Genomic DNA, 20,774 nt, shown 5'->3' on the forward strand with positions numbered 1-20,774 from the left:
ATTCCATATATTAATTTTTACAAAGTCTATGTTTACTTGATAAGTAAAGGTCTAGTTGCAGGCAAAATTGTGAGGTTGGCAGCTGGTCTACATCACTATCTTGTATCGTTTGCCTAATACTTCCATCACTTTCAGACATTAGCTACCCCCAGCCTAGGTGTTCAACACCCTAAAGCTATGTATGTAGTAGTAGTAGTAAAAATTATGTTAGAACTTGATAAATACCACAGGCAAAAGGTATTACGTTGGTAAGAGGATCAGAAGTACAGTGATGGAAAGGAGGGTTTGCAATTTTAGATGAAGGCATGACGGCAGACTTTATTGAAAAGGTGCTATTTGAACAAAGACCCGAAGGAGTTGAGGGAGTCAACCATTTGGGGGAAGAGCATTCCAGGCAAGGGGACAAGCCAGTGCAAAGGCCAGTGTGGGAGCACACATGGAGACCCGTGTTTGGATTAGAGGGTGCAAAGGAGAGGAAAGGAAGAACAGGTTCAGAGGGGACTGAAACTCAGGTGGCTTTCATGCTTTTGCTTTTTCCTCATTGCCTTGTCTTAATGAAAATGTTTCTGATCTATGACACATTCTCTTAGGCCCATTCCTTTTTGTTGGAAGGCAATTCAGATTATGGGCCAGGTACTGTGCAAATTTGAGAGAGGCTAAGATAAAGAATACTATCTCTAGGAATTTACCTAGGGTTTCAAAGATTTACTACTGGATAAATACCTGTTGAGATGTGACCCCTGGTAGATAAAAAAAATTCAGTTCAGTTAAAAGAGACATAATTCTAGAGAGTCTTATTTTAGACATCACAGAAAAATGGCAGAAGAAAATTCATGGACAGATGGATCTTCTGGTGTTTCTCTAGTCACACAGAAAGCCACCCTGTTTGCTTCCCAGGACCAACAAAAAGTCTATAGGTTCCCTCCTAAATGGTCTTTAAGGTTCACCCTTTAATGAGAAAAAAAATTAACTTGATGTTAATTTTTGAGGGAAGAAACACAATTTTGTTCTTAAAATGTAAAGAGAATTAAAGAAAAGGAACTGAAATCAGTGCTATCTGAGTTATTGAAAACCTAACATTGTAACATGCTAACATCAAGAAAACAAACTGGGTGATATTAATTGATTTTAAAGAATGATTCAACATTTGGCATTATGCCCTGCCTTGTATACATAATTTCCTTTTTCCTCCCCTCCCTTGAGTCAGGAAGTGTGTTCTTAAGGCATTTGTATTTTCTAAATTGTTTTGAATGTCAGAAAATATTGTTGAAACTTAAAGTAAAATATTTAAATGTTCCTTGGTAAAAGTCAATAAGTATTTTCTAACCATGGATATATAGCCATTTTTTGGCCTAATATACAAAAGACCTTACAAATCAAATAAAAAATATATACTTTATGTACCTCTTAAGCGTAATTAAAAATTAAAGTATCACTCTATATAGATACATATAGTTCTATAATGTATATATTTTATTTTTAAAAGATATGTTAATTTTTTAAATGATCAACATACATAAAAATTATTTGGCTGTGATACATGATTAGGCTGGCTATTCATGCCATAGTGAGAAACCACATTTTAATTTATTCTAGATTACCATTTGACCAAATTCAATTTACTTGATTTGCTAATAGATGATAAACACTCTCAGCATTTTCCATTTAACCAAATTCTTTCATAGAGTATTCCAAGCCAGATTCCTGTACCTGTATTTGAGAAAACAGCATTGCTGGTTCTCCAGACTAACCTTCTCAGTCACTGCCATGGAGAGCAGTTTTCTCCCAATCAGGAATCTCAATCAACAAATTTAATTCTCGTTAGAGAGTATGAGGATAGCACAATTCTCAAGGCAAAATCTCAAGTTGATTTTGGCAGGATTTTAGATTAAACATATTTTTATAATGCAAATTATTCATTGAGCACGTTTTAACAAAGTAATGCTTTAAAAACTGTTCCTATTCTAAGTAGGATACAATTACTTGCTTAAAGTTAATTAGTTTATTAGAAACTCTAAATTTTTAAAGGAACCAATTTCAACAAAACTCATTTAAGTTCTTGACTATTTAAAGATAATACATTCTCTCTTACCTGTCAAAATATTGCTTACATTATAGTAATCTCCTAAATATCAGTTATATTCACAATTTTGTTCATGCCTGATTTAATACTGAGAGTTCTAGTCATCCATTTTATTTTACAAAATTACAAATACTAGCAAGATAAAAATTACTCTAGCATTAAAAAGCCAATGTAAAAGAAGGTTTACAAAATACACGGAGTTGAAATGTAGGATACACATAACTGGCTTATTTTTAGTAAATAGAAATATCCTTTAAAAGTTCTATAAAAACTGATTTTGAATCTTGGAAAACTTCTTAAAAGAACATATAAAATGAAATAATCGTTTAACTGGTAAAATTATACTTAGTTCCAAGTAAAACATTTTAGTCTTTAAAGAACTTGAACAAAACTTACCTGTATAGAGCGAACACGAAAAGACAAAAATTTAAACATGGCTATGAAACCATGATGATGATAAAAGAATTTCTGACTGTAAAACAAGTTAGAAAGGGAAGGCCAAGCCCCTGAAAGTTTTCTCCTACCAGCTGTTCCGGCAATTAGAAAATTTCCTGTCAGGCGGGTCCTGAAATGCTAGAAAAAGAGGCCCAACAATTTTCCTGTGGTAAAGAAGGGAGAAACATAATGGCGAGGGCACAACATAGCTGATAGGTAGGGAGGCCAGAACAGGAAACCAAAACAGATTTGCTGATAGCAAAATCCTGTTGAAACGTTGTTGATTCCTGGTTCCCAGCAATCTGGGCACTTTTCACAACCAGTGAAGTGAACATTACTTTATTTCAGAATCCTGAGAAATGCCAATATTTCTTAACTGTATGACTCTTTAAAAGCAACTGAAACTAGTCATCACTATTAAAATAAAAGTCATTGATACACTTATGAAATTTTACCCTTTGTAATGTTTATATACATACTCCAAAGGATAGTCTCAAAACTAAAGTTATATATAGATAAGTCATGGGTGTTCCCTGTCAATGAGGAAGAGTTTCATAACTATGGGAAGAAACTGACCACATAGAAACTTTTTGATTGTGATATAAGGACAAATTCTTCCTGTTTTTAACGAAAGAAAATTACATTGAAATTCACATTGATTATAAACATCAATTATTAGCTAGTTTAAAGACTTCAAGGCCCACAGCTAAGACTCCTAGTTGATAAAATCTAAATTAAAAAGAAAAAGGTCAATACCTGGTTTATTAGTGAGCAAAAGGAACACTTACTGAAGAAGCTAACCTGGAAAAGGAGGAGAGGTCAAGCTACTAGACAACACCTTACTCCATTTCATCCTCTAATAGCTTCTAGAAGTTCTTCTAAGGTATTTCTGCTTTGCAAAATATTTTTTAAAGTGTGCTAAAATCCAGAACAAAATCACTGAGTGGCATTTAAATAAAACCAAAGGACGAAATACTGAGAGCTGGGGGAAAATACTCTATTTAATATCATTAGTGTGCTCATTAGGTGCTACAGGTGCCATAGGAAAGGCCAGGGCTCTTCCTGCTGTATCAAATTTTTGTGGCAAAGTTCTACAAACGTTTCTGCTATATATAAAATTTTTACGGCAGTTTTATAAATGACCTAATGGAAGTCGAATTAAAAATTTTTTTTAATTTAAAAATTTAAAAATTATCCTATGTAACCAAATACATTATAGAATTAACTGGGATAAATATCCAAGATAAAACTGAATTCTACCTGGGAAATTGGGCTCTTCTCTTGATTAAATACACACGCCTACATTTTTCAGCAAGGAAAGTACTTAGAGAGATTTCCATCACAACTCAAAAGGAATTACTTAAGGCACCTTCCAATGCTGCAAAGGGGCAGCAGCAAGGCTAGGACAACCACCTAACACAGAATTGCAGTCTAAACATAAGGTGTCTCTTAATACTATCAAGAGGCATCAAACATAGTGGTAACTGCGCAACTGATTAAGATGTACAAAGCAAGAGTGTCTCTGTATACAGTCATGAATTTTATTCAATTAATACTTAAGAAAAGGAGCAACCAAATTATCTTTTTTGAACTTAAAGGATTAGTCTAAATTGGCTTTAATGACTACTGATGCTCAGGTTAACAATTCACATTTTGCTATGTGTTGTGCTTTTTAATATTAGCAGTAAGAAAATTAAGCAATTATTTCAAATACCAAAGCCTGAAATAAGTCTCCCTGAGTTGAAATACCTTAATTAAAAAACAGCACATTACTGATGTATAAAAGATAAACAGAATGACAGAAAAGAAAAAATGCGACACTTTATATTTGAGGATATTAGGACACTTGGCTCCCTGTTTGGAAAATGTAGGAGTCATAAAGGAGAGTATTAATATAGATTTGATTATAAATTTAAAGCTTCTCTACATCAAAAGGCACCATAAAGTTTTGAGGACTAGCTCATGTGACTGATATCCCTCATAATCATGTTACAACTCATCACTGAGGAACCGCTTTATGTGGGTGTTAACTCTCAACTAGAAATGAAAGCTCATAAGGCTTTTTGGTGACTGCTTGTAGCATTTATTACTGTTTAAGCACAGCTCACTGCCCTTACCTAATTAATCTTCAGAACAGGCACCATACTTACCTTTGTATCCCCATAGCAAATAGCACATAATAGGAACGCAAATAATGGCTGCATGAATCAGTATCACATGCTGAAATCTGAAATGGACACTACTTTGTGTGGTTGTGCACAGGAAACTAGATATTGTTTTCCTGCCTCTAACTTTTAACTTTCATTCAATGTATTAAATATTTAAATATTAGTTTTATATATTGTAATTAAAATGTATATATTTATTGTATTAAATATTTACATATTTAATGTATTAAATATGTAAATATTAGTTTTATATATTGTAATTAAAATGTATACACATCATTAAATTTTCACCTTTTCTTTATTTTTGTAACTTGCTTTATCATTTACTATATTATTTAAAAAGTAACTTTCATAAAAATTATACATGTACATTGTAGAAAACTTAAAAAAGATAAACAGAAAGGAGGAAAAAAATCACTATTTTGGAGCTTTTCTTTCCAGTCTTTTACTGTATACATACATGTACACACTTGTGCCATCCTATGCATATTATCTTTTTTCTGTAAAGGGCCAGAAAGTAAATGTTTTTGGCTTTGCAGGCCTTATGGTCTCTTGTCAACTCCGCCACTGCAGTAGGAAAAGGAATGGGTGAGGTGGTGTTCCAATAAAACTCCATGTACAAAAACAGGTGGCAGTCCTCAGCTATAGTCTGCTGATTCTATTACTAAATAACCTTAAAAAACTGGAGAGGATTCTACTATACAAATCCCCAATTGTTGGGTATTTGATCTTCTGTACTACTGGGATGTCCCTATCCTTTATGCACATTCACAATCATTTAGAAATGATTTCTAGATGTGGAATTGCATTTCTAGAAGTACACAGTGTTTTAAAGTTTTTTATCTTAACTTATTTGTCAAGTTGTCCTCCAGGAAGAACCTAATAATGAAGTAACCACACCAAGACCTCAGGCCGGGGCAAACTACAGCCAGGCCCAGCCAGCCAAGGGCTGAATCTGGTTATGCCCATCTCTGCCTACATATGAGCTCCTGCTGTAACTGCCCCACAATGGCTAATGCTGGCTTGAGTAGTTGCCCTAGAGACCACATGGCTCACAAAGCCTAAAACACTTACTACCTACCCTTTTATAGACGAAGTTTGCTGACTCATGGTTCAGAGCACTCAAATAGAATGAGCAGCAGGCAAAAGTCCTGAGACAGGAATCATCTTGGTGAATTCAGAATACAAAGGAAAGACCTCAGTGGCAAGAATGCGGTGAATACTGAGCAAAGAGGAGATCGGGAGGTAGGTTGGGGCCATATTAAGTAAGACCTTGCAGACTATCAAGAAGTGTGAATTTGTTTTTTATTCCAAGTGTAACAAGAAACTAATCTGCATTTTAGATGATGGTATCATTACTGATCCCCAAAACCTACAGTTCTTTTTTTATTTTATTTTTTTTTATTTTGGTATCATTAATCTACAATTACATGAAAGACATTATGTTTACTAGGCTCCCCCCTTCACCAAGTCCCCCCCACATACCCCTTCACAGTCACTGTCCATCAGCATAGTAAGATGCTGTAAAATCACTACTTGTCTTCTCTGTGTTGCACAGCCCTCCCCGTGCCCCCCCACCGACACTATACATGCTAATCATAATGCCCCCTTTCTTTTTTCCCACCCTTATCCCTCCCTTCCCACCCATCCTCCCCAGTCCCTTTCCCTTTGGTAACTGTTAGTCCATTCTTGGGTTCTGTGATTCTGCTGCTGTTTTGTTCCTTCAGTTTTCCTTTTTTCTTATACTCCACAGATGAGTGAAATCATTTGGTACTTGTGTTTCTCCACCTGGCTTATTTCACTGAGCATAATACCCTCTAGCTCCATCCATGTTGTTGCAAATGGTAGGATCTGTTTTTTTCTTATAGCTGAGTAATATTCCATTGTGTATATGTACCACATCTTCTTTATCCATTCATCTACTGATGGACATTTAGGTTGCTTCCATTTCTTGGCTATTGTAAAGAGTGCAGCGATAAACATAGGGGTGCATCTGTCTTTTTCAAACTGGAGTGCTGCATTCTTAGGGTAAATTCCTAGAAGTGGAATTCCTGGGTCAAATGGTATTTCTATTTTGAGCATTTTGAGGAACCTCCATACTGCTTTCCACAATGGTTGAACTAATTTACATTCCCACCAGCAGTGTAGGAGGGTTCCCCTTTCTCCACAACCTCGCCAACATTTGTTGTTGTTTGTCTTTTGGATGGTAGCCATCCTTACTGGTGTGAGTTGATATCTCATTGTGGTTTTAATTTGCATTTCTCTGATGACAAGCGATGTGGAGCATCTTTTCATGTGTCTGTTGGCCATCTGAATTTCTTTAGAGAACTGTCTATTCAACTCCTCTGCCCATTTTTTAATTGGATTATTTGCTTTTTGTTTGTTGAGGTGCATGAGAACCTACAGTTCTTTTTGGCTCTTTCTATTCTTACTTAATTTTCTTCACTCCATATTTATTCCAGCAACAAATCCTTATTTTATTTCTGAAATAAACCCCTAAACTATTTATATTTCCTCTGCCACTCTCAGTATAAACCATCACCATCTACTGCCATTCAACTGTTTTTCCTGCTTCCAAAGTTTCCCTGTGCAATTCTTTCTCTTCCCAACAGCCAGAATAATCTTAAAACAGAAATTAGACCAGGTCATTCTCCTACTTCAAATTCTTCAGTGGCTTCCCCTTACAGAACAAAACCTAATTTCTCACAGTGTATGGAACGTTAAAGCAAGCACTAATAAATGCTACTTGATTCTGACCTGGGAATATACTCATTCAATCATTCAGATATACATTAATATTTGTTTTTAGACCTATTATCATGTTAAGGTCAGACTATTTCCTCTTTACTAAAAGAGAAATGAATATTCAATTTTATAAAATGTGTTTTTATTATCTATTAATAGTCATTTAGTTTTTCTCCTTTGACCTACTGATTTGATACCTTAGATCAACAGATGTCCTAATATGTTATTTTTGGGAAAATTCATTATTTTCATATGTTTATATCAGATTTATATTTTTAAAGGATTTTTGCATTTATATTCATAAATTAAATTGGCAGTTTCCTTTAATGTGTTAGCTTTCATTTTCATGGCTATGCTAACTTTGTAAAATCTAGAAGACAATGCAATTTTTTTCTATATTGGGAACAACTTAAATACCCTAAGAATCATCTATTTCTTAAAAGTTTCAAAGATTTATCCGATGAAATCATTGGGGTCTGGCACTGTAGTTTGAGGGGGGCAGAGAGAGTGCAGCAGTGCTCATTCTTTAATAACTTAAATTTCTCCCTTGCTATTAGTATACTCAGTTTTTCTATCCCTTCCTAAATGATATCATTTAGACTTTTCTAGAAAACCACGTATTTCGGCAAGACTTTTATATCAGTAGGAGTTATACTTAGTATTCTATTTTGTTTTGAAAATTAAACTTAAGGAAAATTTCAAGCATAACCAAAAGTAGATATAGTAGTATAACAAACCCTCACATACCCTGCACTCAGCTTTAACAATTATCAACTCAATATCTAAGCCAATCTTGCTTCATACACTCACTTCCCCCTACTCCCATAATTACTTATTTTGAAGCAAATCCCAAACATTATATTATTTCGTCTGTAAATATGTCTGTTGTTGTGATGTTTCAATCTCCTTTCTATCTGTCGTATATCCTTTTTTGCTTTCCTAATGTTGTACACTTGCTTCCCCCACCCCACCCCCGTTTTTTCATTCACCGATTTTGGAATTTATATTTAATTCATTCCTCTTGCTTTTTATAGGTTTACTTTATAGTTCATTTTCTAGCTTCTTTCACTGAGTCCTTGTTAATTCCTTTGAATTCTCATTTATTATTGTCTTTCAAGTATAATTCTAACAATATAATTTAAGATACTACTACATTCTAAGCACTGTGCTTTACAAAAATTACTTCTGCTAATTCTCACCACAATGAGATAAGTACTATTATCCATCCATATTGTTGATGAAGAAACTTAGGCATACAGAAAAGTTAAGAAACCTGCTGCTCAAGCTCACAATTTGAAAGTGGGAATGGCTGTGATGCTGGTGGGAGCATCAGCAGGCCATTCTATCTGGAGAAGGAACATGTATATGTATGACTATTGGCTGACTAAGGCCAGAAACCAGGAGGTGTTAGTAAGTCTTTTGATAAGAGCCTGAAGGACGATAGCCCAACAGAGAGCATCCAAAGAGAGTTCCTGAACACTTTTGTACAGTATATGTTACAGTATCTTACAAAACCCCAACGCTGGTCAAATCCAATTATCAACCATCTTCCTTCATGACTCCATGATAGCTGAACCCTGCTGGAGAAAAATCAACCCCTATGATAAAAATTTTAAATTAACATGTTCTTAACTGGTTCCTTTGGGTACAATTTTTGGTATAGATCCCAATTTTTCAAACACTAAAGGGTTTAATATCTAAGGATTTCTATTTCAATACAGGAGAATTATTCTCTAGCACACATCCATCTGTGTATGTTATAAAGGACTATGGTTCTAATGTTTTAAATCAGAGATTGGAAATAAGTTTCATGAGAATCAACTTAAACCAAGTGATAGTGGTTTCCTAGGGCATGGAGAGGGCTTCCTTCTAAGGTCTTGCCTCAATGGAAAGCATGCTATGTTCTACTTGCCATATCCCTGAGGAGCATGGAGCAAGGGTGAGAGGCAGCAGCACCAATGTCCCAGGTCAGGATTTTCCAGTAAGCAGCAATACACTCTAGGTGGTGCCGCTCATCTCCCTAGTCATACATTTTCTTTTTCTGCTTAGCCTGGAGTTCTTTTTACTCAGACATGTTTGTCTAAAATGGTTAAATTAAAAGACTCACTTAGGTAAAGGGGTTATAACTATTTTAGGTTGACCCAATAAACCATTTATACCTGAACTGAACTCAAATCAGTATGTTCTTTCCAGTTGTGGATTAGATCACTCAAATTGAAAAAAATGGGTACTGTGATGAGTAGACTACAGCAAAGGAGAAGCAATTTTGGATCACAGGAACCATATGAGTCAGGCAAGCCATGATTAAAAAAGGTGGGGAAGGCTTTTTTTTTTTTTTGAAAGCTCTTAGGGGAGGAGGAAAAGAACACCAGGAAGTGAACAAATTGCCCTGAAAGAGAACCAAAAATGTAGCAAAGGGAAGCCTTACATGTTTGGAAATTTTGCCTATTATACACATACTCCATTTAATGCCACCATGCAGTGCTAATTATAATGCTATTTATCTCAGAAATATTTTCCTAAGTGGTATATACTTACATCTACTACAGTTTATTTCTCCCATGCTCTGAATGCTAAAATATACACTTAACCAATGAAACTTAGAACAGACAATACGCTACACAATTAGTCAGTAAATGTCATTAATGTACCACTCCACAAATGTCCCCTGCCAATGAGCACTCTATTGTATGTATTGAGTGGGTTCTTCACTGTCTATTGTCTACTCTGCTAGGGCTTCTCTTTCTGTAGTTTATTTTGTGTTTGACCCATGATGACTGCAAGAGGTGTTACAAGTATGTGCTGACTATGAGTACAACTTTAGATGTTCATATGCAAGTTTAAAGCAGCTTGAGGGAATTCAAGTAAATGGAGGAAACCAGCAGACAACTGGGAACTGGTGAAATTCCCTGGATATTGTGAAGGCCACCATACACACAACTGCAGTTTTAGGATTACTATCTGAACAGTACCTGGAGTAATGGCATGTGTAGAAGTTAGCAGAAACTGCTGCTAAAGGACCATCATGACTTCAGGGAATTTGAGAAGAATGGTACACTGCTGGTATACCCCTGCCTGTGTCCTTCATAGGGGTGTTACTCCTTAAGCTGGCATTTAAGGTCATCTATGACCTATCTTCACCTTTTCTTTTTAAACTATTTTTATTACTATTACTTTTAACAAGCTTCTCCAGTTTTTACAATCATGTATGTGACTATGATACAAGAGCTGTAAAGACTGACTTGATAAATACGTCTAGGACTGTAATCATATACTAATTACAAAGTTGATGTTATGAGTAATTAGTACATGCATGGTCATTAGAAATAAACAATAAAGGGAACAGAAGAGTCAAATGACCAAGTAAAGAGAAAGTCAACTCATTTCACAATTTTGTCTGAGGCCAGGCCTAGTGTCAGCCACAAAATTGCTGGATACCACCCTGTTCCTAAGGGGAATACTTTATTCCTGGTAAACAGCCTGACAGAGTGGGATCAGTCTCTGTAAGGAAGAAGACAGGAAAATTTACATTTACTCAGCTCTTACTTTATGCTAGGTACTTATTTATCTCCTTTAATTCTCAAGTCTGAGAACCTTTGTTTGGTACTGCAAGAACCATTAAGAGAATTATTTCCCCATTAAGCAAGAAACTGCTTTAATGATTCCTGGATGACTGTGGAGACCTAAATAGTCAAGACTCTTCCACAATTTTTTTCTGGACACATCTTCTTGGGCAAGGGTAACAAAATAAAAAATGAACAAGTGGGACTACATCAAACTAAAAAGCTTCCATACAGCAAAGAACACTAACAACAAAGCAAAAAGGCAACCTACAGTATGGAAGAATGTATTTGTGAATGACTTATCCAATAAGGAGTCAACATCTAAAATATATAAAGAACTCATATGACTCAACACCAAAAAAACCAAATAACCTGATTAAAAAGCGGGTGGAGGACCTGAAAAGACATTTCTCCAAAGAAGAAATACATATAACCAACAGGCACATGAAAAGATGCTCCACATCGCTAATCATCAGGGAAATGCAAATCAAAACCACAATGAGTTATCACCTCACACCAGCTAGAATGGTCACTATCCAAAAGACAAGAAATAACAAGTATTGGCAAGGATGTGGAGAAATGGGAACCCTCCTACACTTTGGTGGGAATGTAAACTGTGCAGCCACTGTGGAAAGCAGTATGGAGGTTACACAAAAAACTAGAAACAGAAATACAAGACAGTAATTCCACTTCTAGGAATTTCCTTGAAAAAAAACAAAATCCCTGATTAAATTATATATGCACCCCATGTGTTGCCACATTATTGACAATAGCTAAGATATGGAAGCAACCAAACTGCCATCGAAAGATGAAGGGATAAAGATGTGATACATATACACAATGGAATATTACTGGGCCATGAAAAAGAAAGCCTGCTATTTGCAACAACATGAATGGACCTAGAAGGTATTATGCTAAGTGAAATAAGCCAGGTGGAGGTACACAAATACCATATAATTCTGCTTATATGATGAATCAAAAAGCAAAACAAAACAAAATGAACAAGACAGCAGTAGACACACAGACACTGAAAAGTGACTGGTGGTTACCATATGGGAGGGGTGGGATAGGTGGGTGGGGAGCATGAAGGGTACAAAGGGGCACAAAATTCTCAATCATAATATAAGTTGGGTCAGGGGGATTGGAATACAGCATGGAGAATACAGCCAATGATTCTGTAACATTTTCCTATGCTGACAGTAACTGCACTAATGGGGGTGAGGAATTTAATAATATGGGTAACTCTGGAACTACTGTGTTGTAAACTTGAAAATATATATACTGTGTTGTATATATTGAAAACAATGTAAGATTGTGTATCAACTACAATTTAAAAAAACTCTACTTCTTCAGCATGGGTCATGGGGAGCATGGTGTCTTTTGGCCAGCTGATAAAGGATGAAAATTCTGGAGTCCAGGAAGATATCTTGCCTTGAGGTGCTATACAGCACTATCTTCTGCTATGAAGGCAGTCTCTCTAGCCCCACTAGAATAAAGGATGAAAATAATCAAACCTCTCCAGCAGGGAAGGGAAAATAAAAGACAATGGCTGGAGTAAGTTAACTGACAAGAAATTAAACTAATTATACATAAATGTGGATTAGTATCCAAACATTCCTGTGGGAGAGAGATAGAGGAAAGTAATGACTATTGGTTATATTCTGGCATTGAATCAATTAATTAGATACATTTTCTTTTATTTTTGAGATATATGGAGGAAATGAAAGTTTTTATTTCAGGTGCATAAAGATAAGAAAGGATCAAAGCTTTAGAGAAAGAGAAAAAAGGGAAAACAGCATTAAAATTCCACAAGGTGGAGGAGAAGTAGATCTAGGATATGGGAAAGAGGCACATTGCAGGGCTAAGAACAAAGGCAAGAGAGAAAAAGATGAGGTGTGAAAAATCCAGCCAGAATGGAATGGCTGTACTGCAAATAGAAACCAGGGGACATGCTCAAGAGACATCACAAGGGCAGCTCTGTATGTCAAGAAGGTCTGAGTGAAGGTATTTTGTTTAGAAGAAATTCGGCTCTCCTTTATGACTATCATTTTAGTCAAATTGATTTAGCAACCTCCAACACATCTCATTTTTTCCCCCTTTGGCTTTTATTTACACATTCTCCCATGAGAATGCCTTCACCCAAATACTGACATTTACTTCCTAAAATCATGTACCTAAAATATCATGTCTTCTGTGAATTTTTACCTGATTGCACCAATTACAAGTTGTTTTATTTTAAATTCCACTTAAATTTTTATCAAAGGGTAAAGGGTTAAATAGTGCTGCAAGGCTTATATAACAAAAAAGCAGCAGTGCCCAGTGCTCTCAGTAGCCTTTCAGTTCTTTTTGTGGTTCCCTGTGGTATTTATCTCTGTAAGATAACCTTGTATTTTCTCTTGACTTATCAATTTCAGATATTACCTTTGCACATCCTATTACAGGTAAGACTCATATCACAAATTCTGGTTAAGTCAATATTTAGTCTTCATAATTATTATGATTATGCAAACACTGTTCCCTGCTGAGGTAAGGAATATACTCTAGTTACATTCCTTTGGTGCAATTTGCAATTTCTTAGATTTACAGTTGCTTTGTTTTTCTATTTGCTTTCTTTTCTTTACACCAATCTCAAATTCTTCTCACCCTTCCTCTCAAGTGAATTTTCAATACTCAAACCTACTGGATAATTCATAGCTTCTCTCTCTTTTTTTTTCCTGGAGACAGCCTTCTTGGAATCATGTGTTTGGCTCAATCCGGGGTACTCTCTAAACCTACTGAATGAACTAGTCTTTTGAAACATCCTTTATTTATCATAATGAGAAGGAACTTGTCAGGCTTGTAAATGTTGGATCCTTTGTTGCCTGAATCCCATGTCTCTTTTTGTTAGTTAACAACTCTCCAGTGTTGGCAGAGCCCATTTTCCAGCAACTTCCTAAGAATAAGTACATGTCTGAAAATATCTTGGTTGAAAATCATTTTCACTAAGCATTTCAAAGGCATTGCTCCTTGTCTTTTAACTTCCAATGTTGAAATGTCTGATGTTATTCTTATATCCAGTCCTTTACATATGATATGAAAAAAAGTCTCTGAAAGCGTATCTTAGTCCATTTGGGCTGCTGTAACAGAATACCATAGACTGGGTGGCTTATAATAAACAACAGAAATTTATTTCTCAGAGTTCTGTAGGCTGGGAAGTCCAAGTCCAAGCTGCCAGTAGATTCCGTGTCTGGTGAGGATCCGTTGCCTGGTCCATAGATGGCCATCTTCTTACTGTATCTTCATGGGGCAGCAAGAGTGAGGGAGTGCTCCGGGGTCTCTTTTATAAGGGCACTAGTCCCATTCATGAGGGCTCTGCCCTTATGACCTAACCACCTGATAAAGGCCCCACCTCAGAACACCACCACACTAGGGATTAGACTTCAACATATGAATTTTGGGGGGACACATTCACTTCATAGCAAAACTTAAGGGTCTTCTCTTTATTCCTGGTGTTTTGATATTTCATAATAATGATCCTTTCTGAGGGTAGGGTTTTTCAATTAATAGGCTTTCAGTAAGCTGTTTTAATCATTTATAAATTTTATTTTGCTAATGCATTTTTTATTTACTTTTATTGAAGCATAGTTGACATATACTATATTCGTTTCAATCATACAACATAATGATCCAGCAGTTATATACATTGTTAAATCCTCACCCCAACTAGTATAGTTTCTGTCAACATAGAAATGATGCTATAGAATTACTATGTTCTCTATGCTGTACTTTCATCCCTATGGCGAATTTATACTACGATTGAGATTTTGTGCCTCTTTATCCCCTTCACCTATTTCACCCACCCACCCCAATCCCTCTCCCATGGTAACCATCAGTTCCTTCTCAGTGTCTATATGAGTCAGTAGGCTGTTTTAATCCAAAGACTCATGATCCTCCTGTTGGGGAATTTTGTTTTTTGTTGGTATTTTAGTATTCCACCTAATAAGAAGAACATGATTATCACTGTATCATTATGAAAGAAAAAAATGTTGCCAATTAAAATGTGTCATACCACTGTTTACAGACATTGTGATTTCAGAGATATTAAGATACATGTGCCCCTGTGTTTATTGCAGTATTATTTACAATAGCCAACATATGGAAGCAACTCAAGTGTCTATTGACAGATGAATGGATAAGGAAGATGTGGTACATATACACAATGGAATGTCACTCAGCCATAAGAAGAATGAAATCTTGCAATTTGAGACAACATGGAGGGACCTAGTTGGTATTATGCCAAATGAAGTAAGTCAGAGAAAGACAAATACCATATGATTTTACCTACACGTGGATTCAACAGATGAATAAACAAACAAACAAACCAGAAACAGTCATAAATATAGTGGTTGCTATGGGGAGGGGGTGGGGAAAGGGCAAAATATGTGAAGGGGTAGAGAGCTACAAACTTCCAATTATAAAACAGGTAAGTGGCAGGGACGGAAGTACAGCATAGAGAACATGGCCAATACTGTAATAACTTTGCATGGTGACAGAGGGTAACTACACTTGATGAGCATTTTAGCAATGTATACAATTGCTGAATCACTGTGTTTTACACCTGAAACTTATACTGCATGTCAACTATACTTCAATAAACAAGATTTTTTTAAAGTGGGGGACAAAACCATGTTATCTTATGGCATTTCTTTCCTAATTTCTACCCCTCCAGTTACTCATTGTCTCCTGGAATTCTTATTAGGTAGATACTGGATTGCTTTTCTTTTCATCTCCTATTTTCTACCTTTTGATATTGTTCTATTTTTTTGGCAGGTTTCCCCAATTTTAGCTTTTTAAATATTCTACTAAAATAGGAAACATCCCAACTGTACTTTTAATTTCTAGGAGTTTCTTCTTTTTCTGATTGTTCTTCATTTTTAAAGTAGCACTCTACTCTTGTTTTAGGGAATCAATTTCATGTCTTAACACTAAGAGGATAATAACTTTTCTTTTTCCTTTCTCCAGCATTGTCTGTTCTTCCAAGACTTTATTCTTTCATGTTGGAAACCTTTCTCAAGTGTCTGGTGATATTTGTTTTTTTCATTCGTATTTACGAGTGAGGGACTAAGTGGACCAGATGTTCTGAAGTTTGTCATCTGATAGGCTTTCTTGAAGGTTAACTGGCCAAGTAGTCAGTCTTTACACTGAAGATCTCCCAAATGTCAGTATCTAAACATCTTTTATCAGAGACCATTTAATTTCTTCAGGTAAAAAGGTTACACTGCCCTGCCTGGAGGATATGCCCTGGTTGGTGGAATGGGTAGTGAGGGAGACCATATCACCATTTAGCAGTAGGGTTTTGCTTGATCTCCCTGTTTCCAGCCCTGTGCCTCACCCCATGTCCTACTATGCCAGACTTCCCCAAGTCTGGAGCCTTTCTGGTTCATTTTTCTCTGGGAATAACTTCTGTCTCTCCAGGGAAAGGAGAGAGGAGAGAGGAGAGAGCTGAGGCTGTTTATGTCAACATTCAATCAATCTCTGCTTTCAGCCCCATGCCATACCTCTACTTTCCACAGTATCTCATTCTTGAGCCCTTCTGGGGCTTTGGGAGCCATGAATAAGACTTGCTTCTTGCTGATACATCTCTTGAAAAGCACTTAGGTCCTATAACTTCCTCTTGTTATGACTCGTTTATCTGCTTTTTCATATTGCTGGTTCAAATCATAGAAATCTTTTAATTTCAAAGGCCACATTTCTGTTTCTTATTCTCTTTCTTGTTTTGGGTCATAATTTCCAAGAGGAGAAGAAGGCAAAAATACTTTTATTTTGCCATTTAAAAACTGCAAGTTTTTCTTATATGCTTTTATGTCTCCAACAACCTAGCAAAGTGCTTGGCACCTAATAGACATTCATTAACTACTTGGTAATGAATGATTAGATGTACTTAAGAGTACAAATGAATCTTCTCTAACAAAAAGACCCCAAAATACAATAGCTCAAACAAGATAAGTGCCTACTTTTTTCTTATGGAGCAGTCCATAGGTAAGAGGGTGGGTTAGGGTGAATAGATGTCCCTAGATAATTAGGTCATTGAAGGATCTGGGTTTCGTCTTGTTATTCTTCTTCCATCCTATGGTTTGTTGTGGTCAAAACTGGCTAATCATCATACTCTGCATTGGAAAAGGAGCCTGTCCATGGAAAAGGAGCCAATTGACTTGTAAGGAAGCTAACCAGTTGACAAGCTCCATACACACAATTATCATCTCACAAGTCTCTGAACCAGGAATATGGGCCAACATACACATGAGCTTTGGAAGCAGATCTTCTCAATTGAGGTTCAGATGAGACTCTAGCCCTGGTCAGCTCCTTGATTACAGTCTGTGAGAGACTCTGAATCAAGGACCCAATTAAACTGTGCCCAGATTCTTGGGCCACAAAAATTGTGAGATAATAAATGCGTGCTGTTTTAAGCTACTAATTTGGGGTAATTTGTTATGCATCAGATAGATAACTAATGTGACATCTCAATTTTCACTAAAGTGTAAGTAATTGACAAAATGAAAACTTTTAATTGTACATTAAAGGCAAATACAATTTAAAAGTATAAGGCTAATAGACAAACAACAACAAATGTTGGCGAGGATGTGGAGAAAGGGGAACCCTCCTACACTGCTGGTGGGAATGTAAATTAGTTCAAGCATTGTGGAAAGCAGTATGGAGGTTCCTCAAAAAACTCTGAATAGAAATACCATTTGACCCAGGAATTCCACTCCTAGGAATTTACCCTAAGAATGCAGCAGCCCAGTTTCAAAAAGACATATGCACCCCTATGTTTATCGCAGCACTATTTACAGTAGCCAAGAAATGGAAACAACCTAAGTGTCCATCAGTAGATGAATGGATAAAGGAGATGTGGTACATATACACAATGGAATATTATCCAGCCAAAAGAAGAAAACAAATCCTACCATTTGCAACAACATGGATGGAGCTAGAGGGTATTATGCTCAGTGAAATAACCCAGGCGGAGAAAGACAAGTATCAAATGATTTCACTCATCTGTGGAGTAAAAGAACAAAGAAAAAACTGAAGGAACAAATCAGCAGCAGAATCACAGAGCCCAAGAGTGGACTAAACAGTTACCAAAGGAAAAGGGACTGGGGAGGATGGGCGGGAAGGGAGGGAGAAGGAGGAAAAGGGGCATCGCGATTAGCATGTATAATGTGGATAATGTGTCAGGGGGGGGGGGACACGCGGAAGGCAGTATAACACAGAGGAGACAAGTAGTGACTAGCATCTTACTATGCTGATGGACAGTGACTGTAAGGGGGTATGTGGTGGGGACTTGATAATAGGGGGAGTCTAGTAACCATAATGTTGTTCATGTAATTGTACATTAATGATAGCAAAAATATATATATATAAGGCTTATACATTTTGACAATCTTCTGGATTTAGCATCATTAAAGATGTATTAAATATTAGATTTATATTTTATACGTAAACCTAATTCCTATAATCTAGAATAATCTGCTCAACAACTTCATCTTCATTGTTGGTAATCTTAGTCCTGCACCTTTTCAATCTATCTCTAGAATGCAGTTTTCTTCCAGATGTAAATATTACTAATGCTGTGAGTACTCTGAGGGAAAGTATGAGTCATATAATATCACAGTGGAAAATGGTTTGATTTTAGACTAGAGAGAATTAAAAATTTAAAGGTTTTTCTTCCAAAGGAATTGTTACATAAAGAAAAAAAGGTAGTGGGTGGCAGAAAAGTCAATACCAACACTGTTTTTATGTTTGCTTAAACACTAATAAATACATACTATAGACTAATGGAGTAAAATGCCTCAAAAAGTTTGGGAGGTGCAGAAATCGAGGCCAAATGTGAAGGCAGCTTTGGGTACTAGACCCCATGCCTCTGTTCCTTTGCTAGCCAAAACTTGATTCATGCATTCACTTAATTAGCAAGCACTTACTGACTACCACAGGGTACTGGGTGCTGAATATAAAACAAGAAGTCAGACATGGTCACTGCCTGATGCAGGTAACAATTTAGTAGGTTAGCTGACAAGTCAATAGGCAGTGGAATCTAGGGTGGTGTTGGAACTTGGGGTACAAACAGGCTACTATGGCAGCACAAAGGAAGAACATTCAACTCAAGGTGGAAATGAAGTGGTAGTTGTACCAAGAAGACATATCAGCTGAACTAGTATCAAAATGTGACCTTAAGGTAATCAGGAATTAACTGGAGGTGGGTGGTAAAGGGAAAAGAATTCTGGGATAGGGAATATCATCTATAAAGGCCCAGGAGCAAAAGAGAACCTGATATATTTGGGTGATTGGATTTTTAGTAGAGGGTAGAGTTGTGTGGCTGGAGATGATATGGAGAAGTATACAAAAGCCTTATTATTCGGGGCCAGTAGGTCACATTGTAGAGTTTGGATTTTATTTAAAGAAACCACAAGATTATTGAAGAGTTTTGACAATTTGCTTGATTTCTAAAAAAGTTAACTTTCCCAAGATGTTAAAAGCATGTAGAAACATGGAACATTTTTATATACTAGCAATAACCAGGTGGAAGACATAGCAAAAAAGAAACCCCAGTTACAATATAACAAAAACTATAAAATACTCATGGATTATCTTAATGAAAAATGTGCAAAACATATAAAAAACCATGAAGGATATAAAAGAAAATCAGAATAAATGAATATTCTTGGATATGGGGAACTCAGTATTAAAATAATTTTCTTCATGTTAATTTGTAAATTTAATGTAATTCTGCTAAAAATCTCAAATTTTTCAGGAGTATTTGATATACTGATTATTGTAAAGTTCATCTGGAAAATGAATAGGACTATAGTTTTGAAAAGAAAAAAGCTGGGAGGGTTTGTCTTGCTCCATATAAAAACATCTATAATAAAAGTACAATAATTGAAAATACATCCAGTCAAAACTTTCAGGGGTGTTGTGGGCTGAACTGTGTCCTCCAAAAAGATATGTTCATATTCTAATCCCCAGTACCTGTGAATGTGATCTTATTTGAAAATAAGGCCTTTGCAGATGTAATAATGTTAAGAGAAGGTCAAACTGAAGTAAGATGGGCCCAAATCCAATGATTAGTGTCCTTACAAGAAGAGGTAAATTTGGACATAGAGATAAGCAGAGAGAATGCCATGCAACAATAGAGGTAGAGATTAGAGTGATTTGTCTATATAAGCCAAGGAATGTCCAGGACTTCCGGTAGCCACCAGAAAGAGGAGGAGGCAAAAAGGATCGATCCTCCCCCAGAGCCTTCAGAGACAGCATGGCTCTACTGACACCTTGATTTTGGACTGCTAATCTTCCAGACTGTAAGAGAATAAATTTCTGTTGTTTTAAGCCACCCAGTTTGTGGCACTTAGTTAGAGCAGCCCTAGGAAACTAACATAAAGGGTATATGACAATGTTATATATGATAAGAGAGGGATCTCAAGTAGAAATAAATGGGTTTTATTTTTTCAGTAAGTAGAAATTAGGACAATAGGCTATTTGGAAAGAAACATTAGATTTCTATGTCACAATGGGTACTAAAATTCCAAGCAGATCACAAATCTAAAAGCAAAAACAAAACCATAAAAGTGGTAAATGAAAATGTAAGAGGATATTTTTATAACCTTGGTACAGGGAAGGATTTTCTAACCAAAACATGAAACCCAGAAGCCAGCTCTGACCATTTAAAAAAGGAAAACTGAACAAACACAATGGAAGACAACATAATCAATGTTTAAAAAAAATAGGAAGAAAATATTTGCAAGA

The 20,774-nt window shown here is 36.1% G+C and overlaps 1 protein-coding gene across 4 annotated transcripts in view; it reads right to left on the reverse strand.

Moving 5' to 3' along the window:
• RPS6KA3 (ribosomal protein S6 kinase A3) overlaps positions 1–20,774 on the reverse strand; it is a 123,858-nt gene that overhangs the window by 74,002 nt on the left and 29,082 nt on the right. The window contains exon 1 of one of the 4 annotated variants that reach the window (XM_017659241.3): positions 2,480–2,889. The exons of the other annotated variants lie outside the window; for them this stretch is intronic. Within the exon in view, the coding sequence (XP_017514730.1) occupies positions 2,480–2,518 (39 nt within the window). The 5' untranslated portion in view covers positions 2,519–2,889. Of the gene's footprint in view, positions 1–2,479; positions 2,890–20,774 lie in introns of those variants that run through there. 4 annotated transcript variants of the gene reach the window in all.

The sequence above is a fragment of the Manis javanica genome, chromosome X (genome assembly GCF_040802235.1).
Source record: "Manis javanica isolate MJ-LG chromosome X, MJ_LKY, whole genome shotgun sequence".
NCBI lineage: Eukaryota > Metazoa > Chordata > Mammalia > Pholidota > Manidae > Manis > Manis javanica.